Source organism: Bombus flavifrons, chromosome 3 (assembly GCF_040668555.2).
Source record: "Bombus flavifrons isolate JBK064 chromosome 3, iyBomFlav1_principal, whole genome shotgun sequence".
In the NCBI taxonomy this organism is placed as follows: Eukaryota; Metazoa; Arthropoda; class Insecta; order Hymenoptera; family Apidae; genus Bombus; species Bombus flavifrons.
The window spans coordinates 8990786-9014764 of record NC_138444.1 but is presented as its reverse complement, the minus strand read 5'-3'; the positions used below and the strand labels follow the sequence as shown (position 1 = coordinate 9014764).

The following is a 23979-nucleotide window of genomic DNA, read 5'->3' as shown; positions in this document are numbered from 1 at the left end:
AAATCAATGAAATATTATTTAATCATTAAAAAATCCTGTAAATTAGCAACGAATTCATCAAAAGAATTTTTAAATCTTTCTTTATCTCTACAAACATATTTCCAGAGAAAATTTATATGTTCAATCAACTTTTTAAAAGCGTTGGCTAATCTCTGCACGACTTGTTCATTTGATTGAGTGGATAGAAGATTTTGTACAATCTGGTTATATTCGTCTTGATAACAACATATCAAATAATAAATAGATATGCACACTTTCGATATAAAATATGAGTCAACTTGACGTGTTAAAATAACAGTAATTACTAACTGAAAAAGAGACATCAATTAGAACAAAATTATATATAACTTAATTGTAATATTACTTTGAAAAATAGGTACATTTAAAAATGGTGCCATTATTTCACTTTTTGGACGGCCGTTTTGCATATTTTCAAAAATCTGTTATTAAAATTTCAATCATATTACAACACAACATAGATACATCATGACTAAATGAGAATAAACCCAATTCTATCGATGTTAAAAGTGATTGTAATAGTTCGGGCTGTAGATCGAGCACTTTTTGAGGATCATCCTTACAAAAAGACATCATCATTTCAAAATATCTATAAGAAATGTATTTTAATTTAATTAGAATAATTTCACAGTGATTTTGATACAATAATAAATAATGGTAACTTACTGTAAACATAAACATAGAAATTTAAATAGATCTGTAGTCATCATAGGTATAATTATAGTTAAACCTTGTAAAAACACTGTTTTATCTTGCAATATATTCTTGGATACAATATTAGTTAAAAGTTTCATCAGGAACAAGATATCCTGATAATTATTTTCTTCTGCAGTTGAATCTAGTCAGTCTATTAATATTACAACGTATATAATTTCGTATTGTGCTTAAATATATCTTAGATAGCTGTACAGCATCAGTCTAAAAGAATGAATTTATTTGACATTATAATAGAAATAAATATTATTTTTTATGACGATTGTTATATTAAAGCAGTGTAATTAGATTGAAAATTATTTTACCTCAGTTATGTGAAGAAGAACTGGTTCTGGTCCATTTGTATATTCAAAAAGTAATTCTAAAATTAATTATATATCTTGATAATTATGGTACAAAGATATTAAATTTGGTAGCTCATGTAATATCGGTTGAATGTTGTGATATAGTAATCTATCTTTTGATCCTCTTGTACCTTGTGCTACTCCTATAATATTAGAGTATGTTTTAAATATTAATAGTAAATATTTTATATACAATGCACTTAATGTTAAACTAGTAAAAATCAATTATTAAAGCGACTAACTAATAAAAATTTAAGTTTAACAACAGAATTTAAAAACCAAACTTACCAATAAAATGTTCTAAAATATTTGTAACTTGAATTTTAATCTCTTCTTGATGGTAACATTGTAAAAATTTTACATTAGAGGTAATTTGTTTAAATTTATCTATCAATGGTTGCAGAGTGTGTGTCCAATATGACTGATCTACCTTATTTTTAACCCCGACTTGAACCACTGATTTCATTAATCCTCTTTCGACTACTTGTGGAAGGTCATGTTGCCCTTTTGTGGCTAAATTTATGATTCTTTCAAGTCCTTTATAGTTTAATACATAATTGGCTCTGAAAAGCAAATACATACTACATGTAAAATGATATACATAAAATATAATACCATTCTTTATTAACGCAAACTTACTTTTGTGATCTATTAGTAAGTGATATCAACATCTTGATAGTTCTTTCCATTATTGTAGGTTCACTTTTAAAGACATTAATATTGAACTCTATTTTTTCAAAAAGAAAATTTAGAGCCCATGTTGCAATCAGACTATCTCCTCTGAGACATTTTAAGAAGAACATTTAATTTTTTATTATGAGCTGTTGAAACCTGGTGAGACCGTTAATGCTGAGCGCTACCGACAATAAATGATCGATTTGAATCAAGCTTTGCGCGAAAAACGACCAGAATATAAAAAAAGGCAACACAAAGTAATTTTGCTTCATGATAATGCACCATCACATACAGCAAAACCGGTCAAGGAAACGCTTGAAGCGTTCAGTTGGGAAATACTTTCGTACGCGGCTTACTCGCCAGACTTGGCTCCGTCCGTTTACTATTTATTTGCATCGATGGGGCACACGCTTTCTGACCAGCACTTCACTTCTTACGAAAATGTACGAAAATGGCTCGATGACTGGTTTGCCTCAAAAAAGCAACAGTTTTTCTGGCGTGGCATCCACCAATTGCCAGACAGGTGGGAAAAATGTATAGCTAGCGATGGGCAATACTTCAGATAAAATATTTTTAATCATTTTCATACAATAAACGTGTATTTTCTATACAAAAATTCCGGTTTCATATTTACATACCTGGTATATCCATATCCAAAGGTACACACTCTGTATTTACTGATTCCCAAATACCTATCAACACTGGTTGTGCAATGAAATTAAGGAATTAAAATAAGAGTAACAATAGGAAAGGAAATAATTTAAAGATATCTAAAGGCATAGAGACTATAAGAGCAGATTTTTGTGAAAAGGATATTTTCATACCTTGCATGAACAAATGTTCATGTAAATATACTTTCCAGAATTTGGAGTAGTGGTTTTAAAAGAGTTATACTATCTTCCTATAAATCTTTTTTAATTAATTCTTCAATTACCCTATAATAAAACTTAAAAATTCTTTTCAAATCAGCAGCTTGAAATGTCTTCTTTTCATAGAAATGTGTTTCCCATGATAAACCTATATTTGCAGACATGAAATTGAGTACATATTCTTGAATTATTATAGAAATAAGATTGTATTCCAGAAATTTCTAAAAATGTTAGAAAACATTATAGCATACAATACTACAAAATAATGCAAATTATCAAATTTTCAATTTCTTCTAATACGGCTTGTCGTGCTTGCCCAGAGACATTTACAGTACCACTTTTATCAAAATTGCAATAAGTTGTAATATAGATCCTTCAACATATGGAGGTAAATTTGGTTTATTCATAACATAATGTAATAGGTAGTTTCTTAATGAAGAAGTGTGTGTTTGTGATAATAATAGCCATTCACAAATTAATAATATTTTTATTAAACCAACTGCCTCAAAAACAATATAATTATTTGTATTAGTCTCCAAAATTTGTCTACAAAGCTCATAAGGAGATTTAAATTTCCGAAAATTTAAAAAAACTTCTTCTGTATTATGACATTGTTCTGTTGTAACTAAATTTGGTGCCGCCTAAAAATAAAACAGGAAATAGAATGCAACCATTGATACTTAATAAAAAGATTAATACTGAATAAAAACATTTACTTCCAAATATAATATAAATATTAGACAAAAGATATATATAAACAAACATTGTAAATACGAAATTATATTATTAATAGTCATGAGTTTCTCAGGATTTAAAACATATTAAATTGCATTAATTATTACATCAAATTGGTTAATTTCACATAATATAAAATGTATAGGTATGTATATAATATAAATGTACGCATATATACAATGTACATAACTTATAAAATTTTGCAGTAAAAAATAAATTACATTTTTAGTATAAGAACTGAAAAACATCTATTATCTAATTACGTATCCGTTCTATGATTACATTTGAAACTAAACATTAAGTACTATTTTCTTTATATTATATATTTTTTTTCGCGTTAAATTAACAAAGAAATAACATTGTATTATTCTAATATTTTGTAATATATATTATAGTAACATAATTGTACTGTATTATATTATGTCTATATGTACTGTAACATGTACTGTATTCGTAAACATACTTTCTTAGAAGTTTAATGAATAAGTTTATTTATAACTTTCGTGAAACAGTTTTATTAAATGTAAACATACCAAAATTATTTGTGCAGCCTTTTCTAATTCATCCATTAATTGTTCTGCCATTTGTTTAAAAGTATTAAAGGTTTTTAAACTAAAATAGTGTTTGTAAACAAATTTGTATAATAAACAATATTCCCACCAACTAAATTAAACCTGTATGTACCTATATTCTGTGCACAAATGAATGCTATAAGCCGAATTTATTGCGCATGCTTTAACTTGTAAATTTACACAAATTATTAAGTTGTATAAATTTAAATGAATTTATACAATAATTATATGTAAACTGACTAACTAATGACTTAAAAACCAATCAGTATATCGTAAAATGTTAATAAAACCGAATTTATTGCGCATGCTTTCACTTGTAAATTTACACAATTTGTTAAATTTATATTATTCTATAAATTTAAATAAATTTATACAATAATTGTATGTAAACTGACTAATGACATAAAAATCAATCAGTATATTGTAAATTGCAGTGCATTTGCAAAGTGCATTGCAGTGCAAAAAAAAGAACAAAAAGAATACCTTTTTAATGATTGCAAATGAAGATTATGATGATTTAAGATAATGAATTTGAAATTTAAATTATGTAATATAATAAATGTACATAATAAATATGATATGTATAAAGAACTTTTTTATCTCAAGCTTGTAATCATATACTTTTTTCATATTTTTATTAAATATTTATACTTTTTAGAAGTCATTAATTGTCTAAATACATGTTTAAATACATAATGCAATTTTGTATAAAATTATTTACAATATCGATCTGCCTTCATCTTGCTTCTTCTATCTAATAAAGCTTCATGTAAAGTTCCTTCTCGTTTTGCTTTCTCTAGTTTAGAACTATCCTCTTTACTTATTCTTAATTTTTTGTCCTGGAATTTCTGGAACTTTCTCCTATAATATTGTCAATATATTATGTTTCTTATATTATATTGAAAACAACTTTCCATATAAAATCTATACTACTTACACATAATTCACTTCAACATCATGAAGAGAACCCTGTTCCTCTTTGGGAATGTCCTTATTTGGATCTTGAGCTTTTTGAGTTATACTTCTTATAGTACAAAACTCAGAAGATCCAGCGGTCCTTTTCTGACAAATAATATCATCTTCATCTGTAACTGATATGAAACAATCGTTGCTATTTAAAATAGCAAGCTTGTTATCCTAAAAAAATCATAGTTTTTTTTATAGAATATATATAAATAGTTGGTTATATTTTTTTACACTTGTAGTGTTAAATTAATGATAGTAAAATTAAATGAATAATCTCATTCCTTTATACAAACTAATAAAGATGATAATCTTAATGAAATGACTCAGTAATCAAAAATTGCAATGAATAATATATTTACCTGAAATATTGGTTCCCACTGTTCAATCATGCCTACTGCATCACTTCTTCCAATGACAACGCCTTTTTTATCAATACCCAAGTATTTTCCATAACCAGATTTCAATGCAACTTTGGTTTCACTTATTGGAAAAGCTGTTAGAATCTCTTCTGGTAAAGGCCCTTCGCCTTCATTATGAGGTGCACCTAAGGTAAATAATCCATTATCTAATGCTTTCATGTAGATATGATTTCCAAATTCAATCGCTACTGTTCCTGTAACTTCTGACACTTGTGTAGCTTTCCACCAACCACCTATGAATAACATAAAATACAATTACTTTGATAATCAATATGAGGAAGTACATATATATTAAAATAAAATACCATGACTTATAGTATCTTTATCTTCTGAGGTTATAATATGTCCTTTCTCTTGTTTTTTCAATTTTCTCTTTTTCGTTCTGTAAAAAACAAAAGAAAATGATTAATTATTTCTTAAAAAATATATGCATTGAAATGAACACATTATGCATAGGAACAACTTGTATACCTTTTTTTTTCACCTTTCAAAACAAGTTTTCCAGTTCTCACTTTATCATATTCTGACATTTTCACGTTTCTTTATATATTAATTCTTATATATTTATTCTGTAATTTTGATTATTGTATTTAATACAATAAAATATTCTTGTGAATTAAGGAAAAATATTTTTTTTGTCACGTACGTAAATATATAGATGAAAAGATTATCAATTATTATTAATATTTTGAATAATAAAGATTATATCAATAACATTGTCATGTTTTACACTTATTCTTATAGACTACAAGAAAAATAAACATCCACGATGTAGTTTTTACTAGCTATATTTCTTATATTTCCTAAAATTGTATCAGAGAGGAAACTGGTTCTATTAATTAATATCAGTACCGTCATGTACGCTCTCTATTAAGCTCCGTGTGAACTAACTTGCGCCAAATTCAAATTGTAAAAAATCGTAATCGAAGCAATGAACAGAGACAATTTATCTAAGTAAATATTTTATTTTAATATGATTTTGATAATATATAATCATATATAAAATATATAATCAAAGAAGATAATCATAAGATAACCATATAAAAATATAATACTTAACAGTCAAATTATTTGCCACTGATAATTCTAATCACTTTCTAATTTGCATATTTATCTAAGTTACCATAGAAAAGAACATTGTCAAGGCACAAACCGCTCGCTCTGATATATGATTAATTCTAATGGGAACAACCATTATTGATATTAGTTAATAACAATAGTTCTTATTTGATCGTAAACACATTGCATTTTTTATGTAACAACCGAAGACACAAGTAGACCGGACGAAAGTACGAAAGACAGAATTGTGAAGCTAATTCCGACATCCGGACACTATTCTAAAAATGTGGAAATCATAATAGATTAAAGATTCTCAATTTGTAATTGGTTTATCAAAATATAGTTATTTGTTTCAAGTTTAATTCTTTCTGTATTCTTTCTATACCATTCGTTAATTCCTCATTTGTTTAATTAAAAGTTCCTAAACACGAACAGAGTGCTTTAGCATTCCACAGGTAATAACCCAGCCTGAAATTCCCCAAGTTCTTGAACAGCACTAGTGCACGATTAATCACACAACTATAACATAATAGGTCTCGATCTTGACATGCGCTAGGGAAAACCGTCCGAAAATTGAGTCGCGACTGGTTGTGAAAAAACAGTACTGAAGACAACAAAGTTCGCGTTCTTGCGAGACAGACAAAGATGAGTAAAGTGTCTCTGTTTTTGTCTGAGCATTCATAGCATGTCACATATGGGCAAAACGAGAACCTTCTTGTCTTCTATGTTGATTTTTCATAACTAATCACGACTCAATTTTCGAATCGTTTTCCTTAGGTTTCGGTATAATTCCCTAGTTTCCTAGTTTCAATCGTGATCAATCGTGCATCATATTTATTTTCTTATTGTATTTCTATCTAAAGCATAAAGCTTATATCAGAGATGAGTAAACTAATTCTGTTTATACGAATGAAATGGAAGGCGTATATACCAAGCATAGTCAAATGCTAATTATTTAGATTATGAGACACCACACTATTCTTGATTTTCACATATGTGGTTAAGAATATGATTAAGCATATAAAACAAGAAAATATCTTTCTACACAAAGTTACGTATTTGAATCAGAGTTAGGATCAGTTATAATCATGGCTATATAAAATTTTTATATGAATATTTATTTTATATCATTATTATATCTCTGAAAGAGCTAGAAAATAATAATATACGTATATACTTACACAATACATGCATGTATCGAAATTTTTAAGCAAAAATGTAAATATTAGTGATTATTCACAAATATTTAAATTTGTTGTGTATATATGATATTATTCTCAAAGAAACTATATAAGCAATAAATTATCAGATACGATTTAATGTTGTAGTTTTGTAGCGTATAATCAATAATTCATACTCTATGTACTATCATCATATATATCTATTTTAAAATCATGGAAGGTAAAAATATTAAATATTATAATTTGTATATTTTAATACTAAAAACATTACAATATAGGCCATATTTAAGCGCAATAAATATTTTAATATATGCATAATATAAAAGTGCAAACGCGAGGTCCTTCGCAGGACTCAGTTCAAATATTTCTGCAAATAAATATGCAGAATACAAAATTCACTTTGATTATTATATATTTAGATAAAATATAAATATACAATTCTCTATTAAAATTGGGATTACAAATGAAAATTACCTCACAAATATGGAATCAAAATGTTATACTATCAGGATATTACAAAATTCGTAAATATATATATATATATATATATATATATATATATATATATATATATATACATGTATATATATATATTTTATGCACATAACTATTTTGCGAGTTTTATAACATAAAATGACTAAAATTACAAAACATTTTTTTATGAAAGCCATAATCTATATGGTAAAGTTATATATAAAATTAAAAATGTATAGTTTTATTTTATTCAGTAGTCGGTACCAAATCTTCACTAAAAAATTAAATTGTGGCACACTTTGAGGTGTAGTAATGGCATATGTAAGATACTATTTTGAATCTTACACAAAAATTGAAATTAGATGTAAATTGAATAAAAAAACTATAATTGATTTAATAGTGAGTTATATCGAATAATTGATTTTAGTCAATTTAAAAAAATCTTTGTCTAATATTTAACAGATGTAACATTGATATATTTTAAGTTAAAAGTTATCTTTTAATATTCGTCAATATCATTTAATGTTATCTTTTTATATATTTTAAGTTGAATATTTAATGAAAAGAGAAATTCATATAGTTTTGCAACTATAAACTTATAAGTATTTGTAAACAATTAAAGATACATATGTTATGTTTATATTTAATAGAAGTATACTGATACTATTTAAAAATTATGTATGAGAAAGTATCTCAAAAATTCAATTTAATAAATTAAAAAAAGAATACTGTAAATATTACTATTTTTTATACATATACTTCTTTTTACAAAAAAATTGATACATAAAAATACTTTGATAAAATCTTTTACACACTAATCATCATAATTTAACATCTAATAATAACTTCTTTAATTTTGAGTATGATTCAACACCTCTCTGCACGGTGATATTACTAATAATTATAGGATTATATTTCGTGAAATATTAAGTCTTTCTTTTGATAAGAATAGAACGTAAAATTAGGATAAACCGTTTTTCGGATAAACTTTTTTCTCCTCTTTTAAAGAAAAGTATTCATGGCATGAAATTTTTGCTATGAAAAGCATATTCAGTATCGAATTTTTTTAGTAAATACTAGTGAGATTGATCGATACCAAATGTGAATCTCATTCGTTACTTTGTGCACTATTATAAGTTTGTAAAAATCAATTATTTGTACGTCTGGAAATTGGATACCGAAGTACTAAAACACTGTCTGCTGATATAATTGGTAACACATTGTCACAATGATGATTTACTAAATGGCTAACGCTATCGAAAACGCGGTCTTTTGTGCGAACCTGGAATTATTATAAATCATAAATATTTGCCTTTTCAATGTATGTAGATTTCTTCCAATGTTATGTTCTAAAATACTTACTACGCCTTCCGGATCAATTAACAATAAATGTTTTGGAGTACCATTGTTCATACCAGTAAGGACATATTGTCCAGGCGAGCCTTGAGATTCTCGAACCAAAAAGTCACCATCCTGTCAAATATGTTATATTGAAAATATACACAACTTATATATAAATATTAATGGCAATACTTACCCTCGTTAACATTGATTCTGCTTCAGCGCGACTAACACTACCATGGAACCATATCTCTTGTTTTAATTGTTGCTTTTGAGAATGGGGGCTTAATCTATTCAAATCTGATATCGCAGAACTAAATGGCTCTATAAAATTATATTATGTTATATGCTGGAATTTTAAATGCTATATCAACATTAAATTACTTACGCATATCAAACACATCAAAAAGTGATGTTTGGTCACGATGACTTTCTCGTGTAGCTGCTATGACACTGTCATTTACATAGTTATGTTCAGGAGGAATATTGAAATTCGTTGATGTTCCATCAGAATTCAAGTCAATTAAGTTATCACTTTCTACAATAACAGAAATGAAGTTAGTTTTCGTTATTAAATGAAATTACGAATTATAATAAAATTTTAAAGGAATGTTACCTGGCCATTGTTGATGATGTCTATCAGAATTTATGGAAAATGTGTCATGTAAAGCAGAATTTTGTACATTGCTACGTGACATATGATTTTGAGTAGAATGATGATGTTTTAAATTAGGTAGTGTTGATGCCGAAATTGGTAATGGTGGAACTGGTGGAGGGCCAATATCAGGTGGTACTTTCCCTGGTAGATCATTATAATAATCTCTATCTGCTTCTCGCATGCCATTTAACATAGGGCTGTATTATAAAAAAGATATATATTAAATAATATATTAAAGATTAATTTTATAATAAATAAAATTTGTTTTTAATATCTATAATTACTGTAATGAAGCTGGTTTTGTAAGAAATTCTTTAAATCGTAATTCAAAAGCTTGTCCAATAGTAGATATGACATCTTGTGCAAGTCCTCCTCCACACTCTAATACATAACAAGCACGCCATTCTTGCATATTTTTAGCAACATATGCTACAAAATCTAATATTTCCTATAAAAAAAATATATTAACCAGTTCATATGTCTGGCAATTATTGTATAATACAGATGGTAATAAAAACTAATATTTCATAACATATAATTTACCGTATCTCCACCTGAAGCAAAAGATATACGTGGCATTTCATGTTTGGCAATAGTATGTCCAGTCTCTATATTAGTCAAAGCTAAGCTACAGCTACTAATAGTTAAATTTATCGTAGCACCTGTATGTTCCATGCGAGGTTTATCTGCTATTGCTCTTAACACTTTCCTATCCACCTTCAAATATAAATTATTATAAATGTAAAGCTGCAATTATAAAAGTAAAAATTAATAATATACATACCCTTCTCTTTTTATCTGCAGATTTTAAACCAGCTGCTTCACAAACTCTGTTTATACATTCTCTAAAAAAAATTTGTTCATAGTATATTAAGAACATACATTTATACTTTTAGTGTTTCTTTACATGTAAAATAAATTCTACATATAAATGTGTTTTAAAAATTTATTAAAAAGCTTACTTGGCAACACATGATCTTGTTTCAAAATCTAAGCTTTTCATAGATGTGTATACTTCAAGACATCCTATATACTGAAAATCATATAATATAATAATTAAACACTTATAATTTGTAAAAAATTATTTTAATGCTACATATTGATAATAGAAAAATAGAAACTTACTTTAACAGTATAGGTAATTCCTTCTTTGCTCACTAAATGATCAGGGTGTAACCATCCTCTGGCTGGTTTACTTATAAAACTACTACCTCCAGTTGCCATTTCTAAATTTTACGCACATAAGTATACAACTACAACATAAGCATTTTAAATATTATACAAAATATAAAATTTTGCACAATAAGATAAGAAAAAAATATCATTCAGAATGTTTTGTAGGCATATTATGTTTGTAATTTTTGTTTAAACTTGAAACTAATAATCATTCATTTTTCCAATTAAATATGTATAAATACAGTATCGCTTACAATGTCTTTGACACTTTGTAATTATAGTTATGATGGTAAGTCGACAATGATTATTACATAATGCAGACAACGTTACTTGACATTATACTTCAATTAAAATACATTTCTGGCAGTGACAACCGAATGCGAATAACTAAGATATTCCGTAAATTGCGAACAAGAAAATTTTGATTAACACACAAATACATGATTTATCAGGAAATGAGATCATACCTCGCAGACGGTTACTGGAATCACACGTCTACGATACAATTATACTCATTTGGTACACTAATCATTTCATAGAAATTTTTTTCAGTCACTATATAAAATGTAGTACTATAATAAATTCGTATTGGTCTGCATTTTCTGCTACACTCAAGTTAGGAGACACATTTATTATCTTGTAGAAAATTCCATAAATGCCAAACAAAAATTATCGACAATTTAATTATGTTTCCTTTATCACCGACTGAACCAGTATGCTTTGTCTATTTTAAAATGCATATTTAGTATACCATGATTTCTAATCAATTTTCGTATTACACATTTCACACTATGTACAACACAACTTTTCTATTATTCATTATTAAAAGATAAAAGCATATATATATTAAAATAAATTGTAGTTAAATATAAATAATTTATTAATATTGCTCCATCGGTAATAATTTTATTTTACGAAAAAGAGAATTAAATATATATTAATTTTTATACAAAAGAGATCAAAAATACATATTTATATTACACATATAAATTTTACTTATAGTTGGTTAGTAATATGAATTAATATATATGAATTATATTTATTATATTTTATAAAATTCTATATGAATTAATATCTTCTTAAGATGTCTAGTAATATTGAAATTTTTATATCACTACTGCGATCATATAAAGAGGTTTTGACACTCGCTAGAGAAAACCGTTCGAAAATTGAGTCGTGTCTAGTTGTGAAAAATCATCACGGAAGCTCAATAAAATCCAAGTTCTTGTAAGACAGACAGACTTCTTGTCTTCCATGCTGATTTTTCACAGATAGTCATACTCGATTTTCCTTAAGCTTCAGTATTATATGAGTGTTAAGAGTCAAGAATTTTTTAGAAGATCATGATTAATACTGTCAGAAATGTCAGAGCTACCTTGACTTAACATCCTATATTGTGTGAATCTGCCCTTAAGAAAATTTCTTAGGAATAATTTTAAAATGTTCATTGTTTAATGCATTTATTCATATGTTTATAAAAGTAATGATCTTCCATTTAAAAGAAGATATGTATATAAATATATGTATAGATCGTAAAGATTTGAAGTTCTACACTTAAAATTGATATACATACAGATTTCAACCTTAAAAATGTTTTGTGTTTGGTTGAAGTATTAATTTCATAATTTATTAAACTTAATAACATACATGATATAATCTTTTGCATACCGTGATATAAAAATACTATGAAAAGAATAAAACTTAAGCCTAAGAATCCAAACCCACTATTTGAGCTCTGGTTAGAAGAATGGAGAAAAGAGGCTGCATCGAGAAATTCCGACTTGCAATATCATTTTTCGAAAGCACTCGCTGCATTAAAAAAATATCCCTTGCCGTTAAAATCTGGGAAGGATTGTATAATATTGCAACACTTTGGCACAAAATTATGCTCCATGTTAGATAGAAAACTCAAAGAATATAAAGTTCAAAATAATGACTCAATAAGTCTGAAGAATGTTTGCAAGCACTGCAGTTTTAATGAACAACCTGTATTTAAAAGGAAACACAGATCACAACAAATTATTGTGGACGCAGATTTCGTACCTGAAAGAGTAAATATATTTATATATTTCTTATATACAGACGTAATAACATATTAAAGAAATAAACTTAATAAATATTTTGTTTCAAGACAGAACCAACAACATTTGACGATTTAAATTTATCATCTTGGAATGTAGAAAATTATGCTGCCTTATTGATATTATATAAGAAAACACTAGACTCATGTTATTTAGGTATATTTCAAGGAATATTTTTTATTTTTGTGTAAGTGTATTTTATTATTAAATTATTATATCACTAATGAATACTATAATTTATTAGGATATACTACAGAAACAGATCTACTGTTGGAAATGAAACAGTTGTGTGGGCATGGAGCAAAGACTTCAGTCTTAGATTTGTTCGGAAGTGGATTAATTTCTATGATAGGTAGACCAATTAGGTAATAATATTTATTAATAACAATTTTTTAAATTATATGTGAATTTAACATTTCTGTAGTATTAAATGTAGTATAACTTGTATAGGTATAATCTTACAGAGCATGGTATAAGTATTTCAAAGAAGATATGTGAAATTACAAATACTGATGTAATATCATTAAATTCTTTTGAAGTATTAAATAAAATTCAAATTTCATTAAAACCATTGATTACACAAAAGTCTAAGTTAATAAAAGATTCAGCCGATCTTAATAATAGGAATGAGGAAACTATTACTATTGAAAATCACTGCCAAAAACCTAATGAGAATTTTGTAAAACAAAAATCGAAGGAAAATATTGTCTACTCAAAAAGAGTGCAAGAAAAAACGAAAGAAGTAAAAGATATGAATCATGTACATAATTTAGAAAATAATGAAACAGATTTTACAGATGATTTTCAAAGAAACTATTATTTAGAATCAAGCAATTTCGATATAATATTATTAGTAGATACACAAGAGACTGCTGGGTATGTTTACATTTTGTTAAATTATAATGTTAAAATTTTATCATGTATCTGTAAATAATTTTCATATAGTGGTAGGACAGAACCTCAACATGATGCTACTATCACAGGACTAACAGAGTTTGGTGTATCATTTGAGATACGTCATTTAAAAGTTGGTGATTTTGCATGGATTGCTAGGTGTAGAAGAAATAAAAATAATGAATTAATCTTACCCTTTATAGTAGAAAGGAAACGAATAGATGATTTAAGTGCAAGTATTACAGATGGAAGATTTCATGAACAAAAGGTATATATATGACATATGTATACATAATTCATATTTATATATTTTTATATGGTTAAATAGAATATTATTTTATATAGTTTAGATTAAAGCAATCTGGAATTACAAATCTTATGTACATAATTGAAGATTATGAGAAGGGTCAAAGATTGACAATACCACACTCATCATTGATGCAAGCTTCCATTAATACCTTGATACAAGATGGTTTCTCTGTAAAATATACTAAGAATCATAAAGATTCTATGTTTTATTTGTCATCATTAACTAGAATTTTAATAAAAATGTTCAAAGTACGTAATCTTTTTACAACAAATTTTTATATTTTTGTGTAGTTATGTAATTTAGTTTGAATCGTATTTTATAGCAAATATATTTTTCTAGGAAAAAAACCTGATAGGTTGTAAAAAAGAAGTTATTACACGAACAAATATTTTAAATAATACCTGTAGTCTCATGGTATTTGAAGAATTTAATAAAGCAGCTTCTAAACAAAAGGTATTTAAGCTATTTATCACTGATCATTGATTTAATGTTTACATTTTTAGGTGTTAATACATTTTTTAGGTTTTTAAAGTAAACCAAATGTTTGTCCGCCAACTACTACAGTTAAAAGGAATGTCCATAGATAAAGCCTTAGCAATTGTAGAACATTATCCAACTCCCCGATTATTAGTTGAAGCTTTTCAAAAGTCTGACTGCAATGGTGAGTTATTATTAGCCACTATTGAATTTGGTGATAAAAAACGTCTTATAGGATCAGTGATTAGTAAAACAATTTATCAATTGTATATGAAAAAAGATCTAAACTGATAACTGAAATTTTATACGAATAAAGACATAAATGAATATTATATGTACAAAAAAATAAACAAACTTTTATACAATAATAATATAGAGAATAATATTTTTATAGAATTAAATATTTTATAATATTCATACTTTCTGTAAAACCTTTTATTATATATATGGTATTGGGCTCATTAATGATCACTACTAGTTACTATTTTCAAAATATTTAGCAATAATACCCCAATGAGTACATGCCACAAATTTCAGAATAGCAGCATCAGTGACAAATTGATAAAATATTTTATTGAACCAGTATATAACAATTTATTGATGTATTTGGTAAAGTATATCATTTTATTTCAATAATTTATGCCTTTCTTCCATTCAGAATGTAATCATAATCATATAACATTGACATAACTCTTAGAAAATGTAAGATTGGGTTGTCATTAAACCATAAAATTACTAGAAACGAATATTTTCGAGTAGATACGAACGATTATTCTCTCAGTGACAAGAACATGGTGAAATACGACATACAAGCTTTAACAGTCTTGAAATTAAAGAATTATCATTACTAACATCCGCTTAAATTATTATAACATGATACTTTTATTAATTTCCATTATTACGTACTATTCCAAAACTTTCAATGTTCATCTCGTATATCCCCGCTGCTGTCAATATACACGGTTTGTTGGACCTCACTTGCATTAGGTAAAATACCTTTTGAGCTTTTGTCGGTATTTTATACCAATCCGAGTCATATCTGCCCCGAAATCCATAAATTTAGACTATTTGCGGCTTTCTTTATTTTATATGCGTTAAAAACTTACATTTTATTGGCCAATTCTACGCTTTGATCCAGTAATGTTTGCCCTGGTAGACTAAACATGTACAAATGAAATTGTTCTGCTATGAGGTAGACAATAGCCCTGATGGCTTCTGCCGGTCGGTCCAAGAACACAATTACCTAGAAGGTAAAAGCATCGGTTTCGTTCTTTCTCAATACTTATTCGACTCAGGATGTTCCTCCTAATTCAAACTTTTATGAAGAGAATTAAAAAAACACGGTAGTTACATAAAAAACTGTTTTACATATGTCAACATTTGTATTTTCAAGAAATGCAGAAAAAATTAACAATCTAGTAATTTCTAAGGTGTATAAAAGATGTTCTTACTTCAACAGCTGTTACGCTGAGAATGATTGCATTCAACACCATCGTAATCAAGTACAAATTCCGGCAACATTTCTCGAGGACGTCATAAAGTCTTAAAATATGACAAATGAACCAAAGTCAGTTCAAGTTGTATTAATTTCTTATCGATTATTAGTTTACTATTAACTAGTCGGACTTAAAACTATACAGACTGAAGACATTTATAGTGCATCATCACGCATTCTTTGAAAGCATCGTATCCAATGTTGCGTATGTTAGTACCATTTTTCTTGACAAAATTATTTTCTGCAGTTTTCTGAACCTGGGATCTGTACATGTGAATAATTTAAGTCCAAATAAGTAAACATATATAAATGAAGTATACTCTTTACCGCGTAATACAATTTTTGCATTGTTTCAACAGAATTTTTATTTAAACCATTGTATTTACCCACATACTGCAAATAATCCGCAAGCGTGATAAATAATAGTAATGTATAACGAATCTACCGAGATTATCGTTACCACGATAATAGTCGCACAAAGAGATAAATGCACATACACGATGTAGAAGTGTTCTTCGTTATCTAGGACACCATAGTGAACTTGAAATACATTATTTCGTTGTCGGGTTTCGTTTAATGGTATAATAATATCTAGGACGGGATTATATAATGGAAGGGACAGAAATATTATGAGAGCTGTTAATAACGTTCCTGGAAGAATTATTTTTAATTAAAAATTATTTTTATATCCAACACTTGTTGTGGAAGTATATAATAAAAATTATAAGATGACCACTTACTTCTGTACAGACATGCAAGTTTACTGCCGTCTTTGGTAAATTTATCTAGCATTTGTAATTCATTTTTTGATTCCAGTAATTTCCAATCTTCTTCCAGGGAATCAAATAATTTTCTAAACTAATAATATCTTGATTATTATGACTTTGTATGTGAAGGAGGTATTAAATACATACGTACCAGCGTTTTGTTGGAATAGATGTTTAGTATTTTTGTAACACTGATAAGTACTGTAAGTATATGCGGTAAATTCAGGATGACATTATCGAAATCTTTGTTACGTATGGCATCGTATAGCTGCATAGACTATGGAATCGTGAATCCCAATCATGTAATAATATTACCTGATTACTTACTCTGCTATTTATTTATTTTTCATTATATTCATCGATTAATAATAATAATCATAAAAACGACATAGCATACGTTCCTCTTACCGTTGGACCAAAGAAGCTTATAAAACCGCACATTATTGCAATTACTATAATATTACTGGTACGATCTTCCTGATACGGATTTATCCCACAAATTGACAGATACTGTTTAAGTGGCCTATGGTAGCTAATATCGAACACATTAAAATCTTGCTTGTTGTTTGCCTGAAACACTGAACATTGCCGTTTAAACTAACAATTCAAGTCTTTTATTGAAAAATGTGACTTAACGTTGAATGGATATCGTAATGTAAAATATGGTAGAATGAAGAAGAAAAAGAGAAAATGATATGATGTGCTAAAATAAGAAATTTATTTCGACATTTATTTTTTGGTATTTAAAACACTTATAGTTAGTGAATTATAACACCGAGTTACCGCAATAATCATAATTTGATATCAAATTTTTGTACAAATTTGTACCTTTATGGACACAAGTAATGAAATGGAACTTATATAGAGATTCGCTTTACCGATTAAAATTAATATATTTTGGTATATTATGAGAAATCTATGAAATTTTGCATTTTTAAATTTCGTATAATTGCAAAAGAATCCACAGTCAGCCACAATATAAAATATATTCAGTTTTCTCTTACTATTTAAATTTCTTAGATCTGTCTAATACAATCGACTTATTAGCAAACGAGGCGGCGAAAGTGATTTAACAAAGTTATATGAAGTATGAAGTTTAAAAGTTGTTCTTTATATTGTACACCGAGAGATTGAAATGGATCCTACGAATGCACTTATATTCCTTCACCCGATGTCTGTGAAAGCATGTAATTTTTACTATCGAATTAGTTTGACGGTTTGCTTACCGACAAGTATGCATTATAGCACAATGTTGGGTAGCACGACATCGAATAATAACCATGTCGTAGATATGAAAATAATAGGCCATCGGTTGTTGGAGTGTCAATCATTTGCGTTGGGAATTGAAAACCTGTGGTTACCCTGAAATATCGACCTCACTGGTTGTGACACAACCTTAGTCGATGACGATCGGCGATAGCAGCAGGTTTTCAATCAATTTATTCCTCGAAAATTCTTCGGTGGTTAATATCTTACGAGCAAGAAGCATGCATATGTGTGCGATGGACATTGCAGTGACACCCAATTACTTGTTGCGTTGTATATTTGTAACGCATCGTTCAAAGTTTTATACGCATATTATATTAATCAATAAGCTGCCATATAGTGTATTCGGCTACAGGTGTAAAAATATTTAAGGAGCGATACTTGAAGTTAAAATATGATGAAAATCTAGAATAAAAAGATTGTGTTTTCGGTTTTCTTTTTTAGTTATCGAGAATTAAATATTATCCAAAATACCTCTGTGCCGAGCAACCTTCTTTACAGGAACGAAAGTAGGTGAGTCTAAGAAGCAGGGTACACAGGGTTCCTTAAATCGAACGATAGATGGATAGCAGCTTATTTTGTACAGGCCGTAGAGAAGTAGATTATAACATTCGAAAACATAATTCATTATGCCTACTAAGTAAAATCCATATATAAAATCCAGCATATAGAAAATCTGTATATGTATATTAGTGAAATGATATTTTACGCGAACAATAGTTATGAAACTGTGGCGGCACTCGACAGCAAATACCACCGGAAGATAACTTGTGTCGGACAATGGCAGCGCAGTGGTTAGCACCTTAGGTTACGAACGTTCGGGACCCGGGTTCAAATCCCCGGCGACCGGAGTCCGATTTTTCTTTCCACGATTCTTAAATGAGAAGAAAATGCAGCAGTACCTACCCCAGCAGCGACATCTACAGCCAGCAACTACAACTATCACGGTCTAATCACCTCAAAACTAACTACTAATTTTGTTAAAATGCTTGGTAACAACGTAATTTTAGTAGAAATATAATAAAAGAACCAAACTCAGGTTTAGTTATATTAATTTCTTATTGATTATTAGTTTAGAAGAGATCTATAATGCAGCATCACATATTCTTTAAACTCTTCGTACCCAATGCTCTTAATGTTAGCGTCATTTCTTTTCGGCAGAATTATTTTCTGCAATTGAGATCTGTATACGTCAATAATTGAAATCCAAATAAATGGACATTCATGAAAGAAATATGTATACCTTGTACCATGTGATATTATTTTTGCACAGTTTTGATACAATTCTTATAGGAACTATTATATTTACCCATTTATTTGTTTGAAATGAAATTTTGCACAAATAATGGTTATAGATCAGCCTAGTCTTGAGAAGAGTTTAAATAACTTTATATGGAGAAATAAACAAGCCAAACTGATTCCTTCAGAAAGTCTTACAAAAGATGGCGAAATGTCTCTCTCATTTTCAAGATATTATCATTAGCTTATAAAAATGATTAAGTAACAGTGATTTACATTGTTAAGCGAGATCAATCTATATTTAAAAATATTTAAAAATATTCTGTGAAAGATATAGTTTAATAATTTTATTTACATCGATAACGTTGTTTAAACTATTCAACATTAACAATGCATAGTGACTATTTATCTTATTATTCTCATTGTAGGTCCATCCAGGTATAAAATGCAATGAATATGAGTAAATGTCTACGAGCCAACTCATTCTCTCAGTGACATTAACATCGTGAAGTATGACATACATGTTTTGAAAGTCTTAAAACAGAAATGACGTAAGTACCTGCTAGTTAATAATATAAAGTAACTATAACTGTCCCATAATATTACATACAATTGCAAAATTTTCCATATTCATTTCGTATAATCCACCTGCCGTTAATGTACACAGTTTTTTACTCCGTATTTGCATCATGAGAAGCATTTTTTGAATTTTTACTGGTATTTTATACCAGGTGGACCCATATCTGTTTTGATACGAGTAATAAATTATATTTTTTCTACGATTGAATATTTGCATTTTATACAATTGCACTAGATACATACATATTATTTGCTAAATCAGAACAATGATCCAGAAGTACCTGCCCAGGCAGACTGATCACAAACAAATGAAATTGTTCAGCCCCAAGAAATATGCCGGTTCTAATTGCTTCCGCCGGTCTTTCTAAGTTAGCGACTGTCTGAAAAATACAAATTTTCAATTAGGAAAATGCTTCCAGAATATTCATTTGTTTTCAATTATTAGATTCTCTTTACTTGAACAGCTGTCATGCTTATACCCATCATATTTAATCCAACTTGAAGCAAATAACTACTTCGACTGTTTTCATTTAGAATATTGTAAAACCTCAAAATATAACGAAAAAAGCAAATTAATTGCGATCAATAATCATCTCGCACCATATTGTATTTTATCGTCATTTAATAAATACAAACTCGATCGCTTTATCGTGAGTGATCACACAATTTTTTATCTGTTCGTACGTGTAAGTCTCCATCATAGCTTCTGTAGAGAATATGATTGAACTACTAGTTGCTTTATGGACTTGATGCCTATATTTTGAATATAATTATAAAAAATGAAATCTTATTAGTTTTATCTTCTTATTCTTATTAGTACAAAAAGAGACATATGGCTATTGATCCTTAAAAGCTATCATTAAAGAATATCACGTCTATGTTATCAAGGGAGAAATTTCACGCATGATAGCCTTTACGGATTAACGCGACCTTATGCTTTTTGCAGTATCATATTTACCCACACACCGCAAACAATCCACTACTGTGATGGATTATAAGGATATATAACGAATCTACGGTAACTATTATCATCACAACAATGACAGATCCCCATGCAAGCTGTAAATATATGTAAAAGAAGTACTCTTCATGATCAAAAAATAAGTAATTAACTCTAAATAATTGTTGTCGCGGTCGAGTTTCATTTAATGGAAGGACGACATCCAGAATAGGAAAAAGTAATGGAACCAGCAAGAACAGTACCATGAAGATCAATAAAGTATCTGAAATGATTATAATTGATCGCTTATGTTCAAAATATTAATAGAACAAATCCTTTATACACATAGAAGCACTGTAATTGAAAAATTAAGACATGATAACCTACTTCGGTACAGTTGTGCCATTTTGCTGCCTTGAATGGTGACATCCTCCAGAACGCGTAAATCATCGGTTAACTTCAGTTCCTCCCATTGTCTCTTCACAAATTCGAACAATTTTCTAAACTATGATATAACATGTATTTTTACGACTTTATAATATGTTTTCATTCCCAAAGCTTAATCGGGTAACAATAAATTCACGTACATTTTCTCTGTTGAAATGGACATTTAATATTTTAACGATACTAGTTATAGCTGCGATTAAATGCGGCATACACTCGATCACTCCGTCCATATCCTTGTCATATAAGGATCTATATACTTCTAATAACTAGTGATTGTAGGTTCCAATTGTCAATAACGTTATCTGGTTATTTACTTTCTTGCGAGGAATTTATTCAACTAAGTTTTCTCATTTCGATTATAGTACATTTTACAGAAATGTATCTCTATAAATAAAGAATACATTTCTATAAAATGTACTATGCGATATGTTTCCCTTACCGTTGGAACGAGAATGCCTGTGATACTAGTCACCATTATAGTCACAATAGTACTTCTGAATATATCTCTTTGGCGTGGATCTTGTCCTACAATTTGCAAATATTTCTCGAGCATTTTATAGTAAGGAATGTCGAACATATCGGTAGACTGTGTTCTGACTTTCTGAAATGCTGAATGTTCTAAGTTTAAATTAATTTCATGAAAGAATTATCCCTGGCTAGTTTACTTTAAGTACCATAAAAATTATATATTAACAAAGAACTATTTTAATTATTTATAATTTATATTGTAGTCATAACATAAATTGCATTTGAGTCATTCAGAAGACAGGCACTGATCCAACCGCACTTTTTATTAATTTTTAAATTTTATTACACATGCACATGATTAATATTCAATTCTCCAGAAACAAATTTACTTCCATAAATTTTTCTTATCGTAAGAAGGTGACGTAAATGATGATAAATTCTAAGATAAATTTAAAAACAATAATAGTTGTAATATCATCATTTTCATGTGCTCGTCAATTTATAGAGTTGATCAATGTGACTTCTAAATGGCTCATTTCTATCTCTTACTATCCATATTTCCAGATTTTCAATTAATTGACTTCGGTTAACGTTCGGACTATCGTCGTGCCGATTGAATAAATGTTTCTGTTCTTAAAATTGCGAAAGTCAATCTGCGAATGCAGTTATACTCGATATTCAATATTACTGAGCTTGTAATTACGGTTATCAAGTATGACTATGAATCGACTTCTTTGCCGGACAGGTATGCAGTATATAGCATAATGTCTAAGTTAGCTATTGCTGAATGACAAGTGCATTATAGATAAGAACATAACGAATCAAGGGTTGTAGCGATGCCTGTCATTTAAACTGAAAATCGAAGATCTATGATTACAGTGAAATATTGATCGAGCCATTGGCAATATGGTATTAGCTAGGTACTCAGTGATGTATAAATAATTGTAGAATTAATTATACACTGAAAAGTCTTGAATTCTCAGAAAAGTATCGTACCTCTATTCGCAGTGTTGACGTGATAATATTTCCTTCGACCTCTAGCTGAAGCTTTGACACGGAAAAAGGTGCAACGGTGTTATTTGCGAGATGTAAATGAAATTTAAAAAAGTGGTGGATCCATTTAGTTAATAGACTCAACCGTTGGAGTTTCATTATATGTATCTTGCTAAAATTAGTACATAAATGTAAATTTTCTCTGTGGCTCGATGGAACGAACTGAAAGAAATCTGTGAAATAGTGGTCAATTCATTATTTCGGTAAGGTATATAACATGTTTTACATTCTGTGTTATGTCGCGTAAGACATCTGCACTGTCTACGTATCGTCATTCCAACCCTCAATCTAATCTAAGGATCCATCATAAACCTTTAACTTTTAACTTCATTGTGTCAATACATGTTTTTCAGTCAATCTGTTTGTTCTGAAGGATTTTTTAATCCTAGAAATTTTTTCGGTTCACGGCTGGTTTTTAGAAAAGTCCTTGGGTTTATTAGACGCTCTTAAAACACGGAGAAAGCGAATATTTGTCTAACAAAACAAGCTGGTTTTTCCCATGAACAAGGTCACCCACGAACCACGTTGGTAGGAGGCTTCCTCCTCATACCTTCAGGCATTAACATGGATTATAACCAATCGACATCCCGGATCGTTACCCTCACTTTTCCTAACGAAAAGTGTGAACAACGAATCCGCGTTCTTCATTCAAAGGGCACACTCACACCGAACTTTCTTCCGTAATAACATAGGAGCGACAAGTCAGTCTTAATCACGTCATCTCTCTAAACTGATTCTCTAGACTACAGAGCAGTCACTTCA

General features: G+C 28.6%; 6 protein-coding genes across 15 annotated transcripts in view; 1 reads left to right on the top strand and 5 right to left on the bottom strand.

Annotated features, from left to right (window-relative positions):
* Position 1: 1 nt before the first annotated feature.
* LOC138178030 (exportin-4) lies at positions 2-3939 on the bottom strand. Its single transcript, XM_069109432.1, is given in 13 exon segments — positions 2-308; positions 381-444; positions 446-607; positions 685-858; positions 860-936; positions 1038-1219; positions 1365-1639; positions 1716-1854; positions 2390-2458; positions 2568-2827; positions 2859-2958; positions 2961-3261; positions 3889-3939. Coding segments are annotated over 13 exon segments (2148 nt in total). The 3' UTR covers positions 2-14.
* A 444-nt stretch (positions 3940-4383) lies between these two features.
* FRG1 (FSHD region gene 1) lies at positions 4384-6101 on the bottom strand. The gene is made up of 5 exons (XM_069109606.1): positions 5784-6101; positions 5618-5694; positions 5253-5545; positions 4865-5064; positions 4384-4788 (listed from the first exon to the last, which is right to left on the bottom strand). The coding sequence occupies exons 1-5, from the start codon at positions 5840-5842 to the stop codon at positions 4641-4643; spliced, it is 777 nt and encodes a 258-aa protein (XP_068965707.1). The 5' UTR covers positions 5843-6101; the 3' UTR covers positions 4384-4640.
* A 2050-nt stretch (positions 6102-8151) lies between these two features.
* Shc (SHC-adaptor protein) lies at positions 8152-11941 on the bottom strand. Of its 4 annotated transcripts, none has more exons than XM_069110015.1 (11): positions 11669-11941; positions 11151-11278; positions 10988-11058; positions 10810-10870; positions 10569-10742; positions 10310-10473; positions 9984-10222; positions 9756-9905; positions 9564-9691; positions 9389-9499; positions 8152-9308 (listed from the first exon to the last, which is right to left on the bottom strand). In XM_069110015.1, exons 2-11 carry the CDS (start codon positions 11247-11249, stop codon positions 9174-9176), a joined length of 1332 nt encoding a protein of 443 aa, XP_068966116.1. In that variant the 5' UTR covers positions 11250-11278; positions 11669-11941; the 3' UTR covers positions 8152-9173. The 4 variants fall into 4 exon arrangements, with proteins under 4 accessions (XP_068966116.1, XP_068966120.1, XP_068966119.1 ...); XM_069110019.1 differs by having other exon boundaries at positions 11151-11258; XM_069110018.1 differs by lacking the exon at positions 11669-11941 and adding an exon at positions 11456-11662.
* Positions 11942-12366: 425 nt separating this feature from the next.
* The window catches only part of mus81 (mus81 structure-specific endonuclease subunit), a 47793-nt gene continuing 36180 nt past the window's right edge, over positions 12367-23979 (top strand). Inside the window, exons 1-9 of one of the 5 annotated variants that reach the window (XM_069110011.1) lie at positions 12367-13252; positions 13333-13438; positions 13527-13647; positions 13733-14158; positions 14228-14444; positions 14522-14734; positions 14826-14939; positions 15009-15147; positions 20159-20253. In XM_069110011.1, coding sequence (XP_068966112.1) covers positions 12887-13252; positions 13333-13438; positions 13527-13647; positions 13733-14158; positions 14228-14444; positions 14522-14734; positions 14826-14939; positions 15009-15147; positions 20159-20184 — 1728 coding nt within the window. In that variant the 5' untranslated portion in view covers positions 12367-12886 and the 3' untranslated portion in view covers positions 20185-20253. The other 4 variants (XM_069110012.1, XM_069110010.1, XM_069110009.1 and 1 more) reach the window with 4 other exon arrangements.
* LOC138178308 (odorant receptor Or2-like) lies at positions 15671-19167 on the bottom strand. Of its 3 annotated transcripts, none has more exons than XM_069110026.1 (10): positions 18230-19167; positions 17634-17803; positions 17377-17502; positions 17199-17316; positions 16956-17109; positions 16606-16722; positions 16415-16505; positions 16070-16206; positions 15870-16002; positions 15671-15786 (listed from the first exon to the last, which is right to left on the bottom strand). In XM_069110026.1, coding segments are annotated over exons 1-10 (1101 nt in total). In that variant the 5' UTR covers positions 18231-19167; the 3' UTR covers positions 15671-15732. The 3 variants fall into 3 exon arrangements, with proteins under 3 accessions (XP_068966127.1, XP_068966126.1, XP_068966128.1); XM_069110025.1 differs by having other exon boundaries at positions 16845-17109; positions 18230-18319; XM_069110027.1 differs by lacking the exon at positions 16606-16722 and having other exon boundaries at positions 18230-19166.
* LOC138177975 (odorant receptor 63a-like) lies at positions 20199-22249 on the bottom strand. Its single transcript, XM_069109370.1, has 9 exons — positions 22136-22249; positions 21837-21962; positions 21637-21754; positions 21268-21532; positions 20946-21062; positions 20766-20856; positions 20553-20689; positions 20341-20473; positions 20199-20264 (listed from the first exon to the last, which is right to left on the bottom strand). Exons 1-9 carry the CDS (start codon positions 22247-22249, stop codon positions 20211-20213), a joined length of 1155 nt encoding a protein of 384 aa, XP_068965471.1. The 3' UTR covers positions 20199-20210.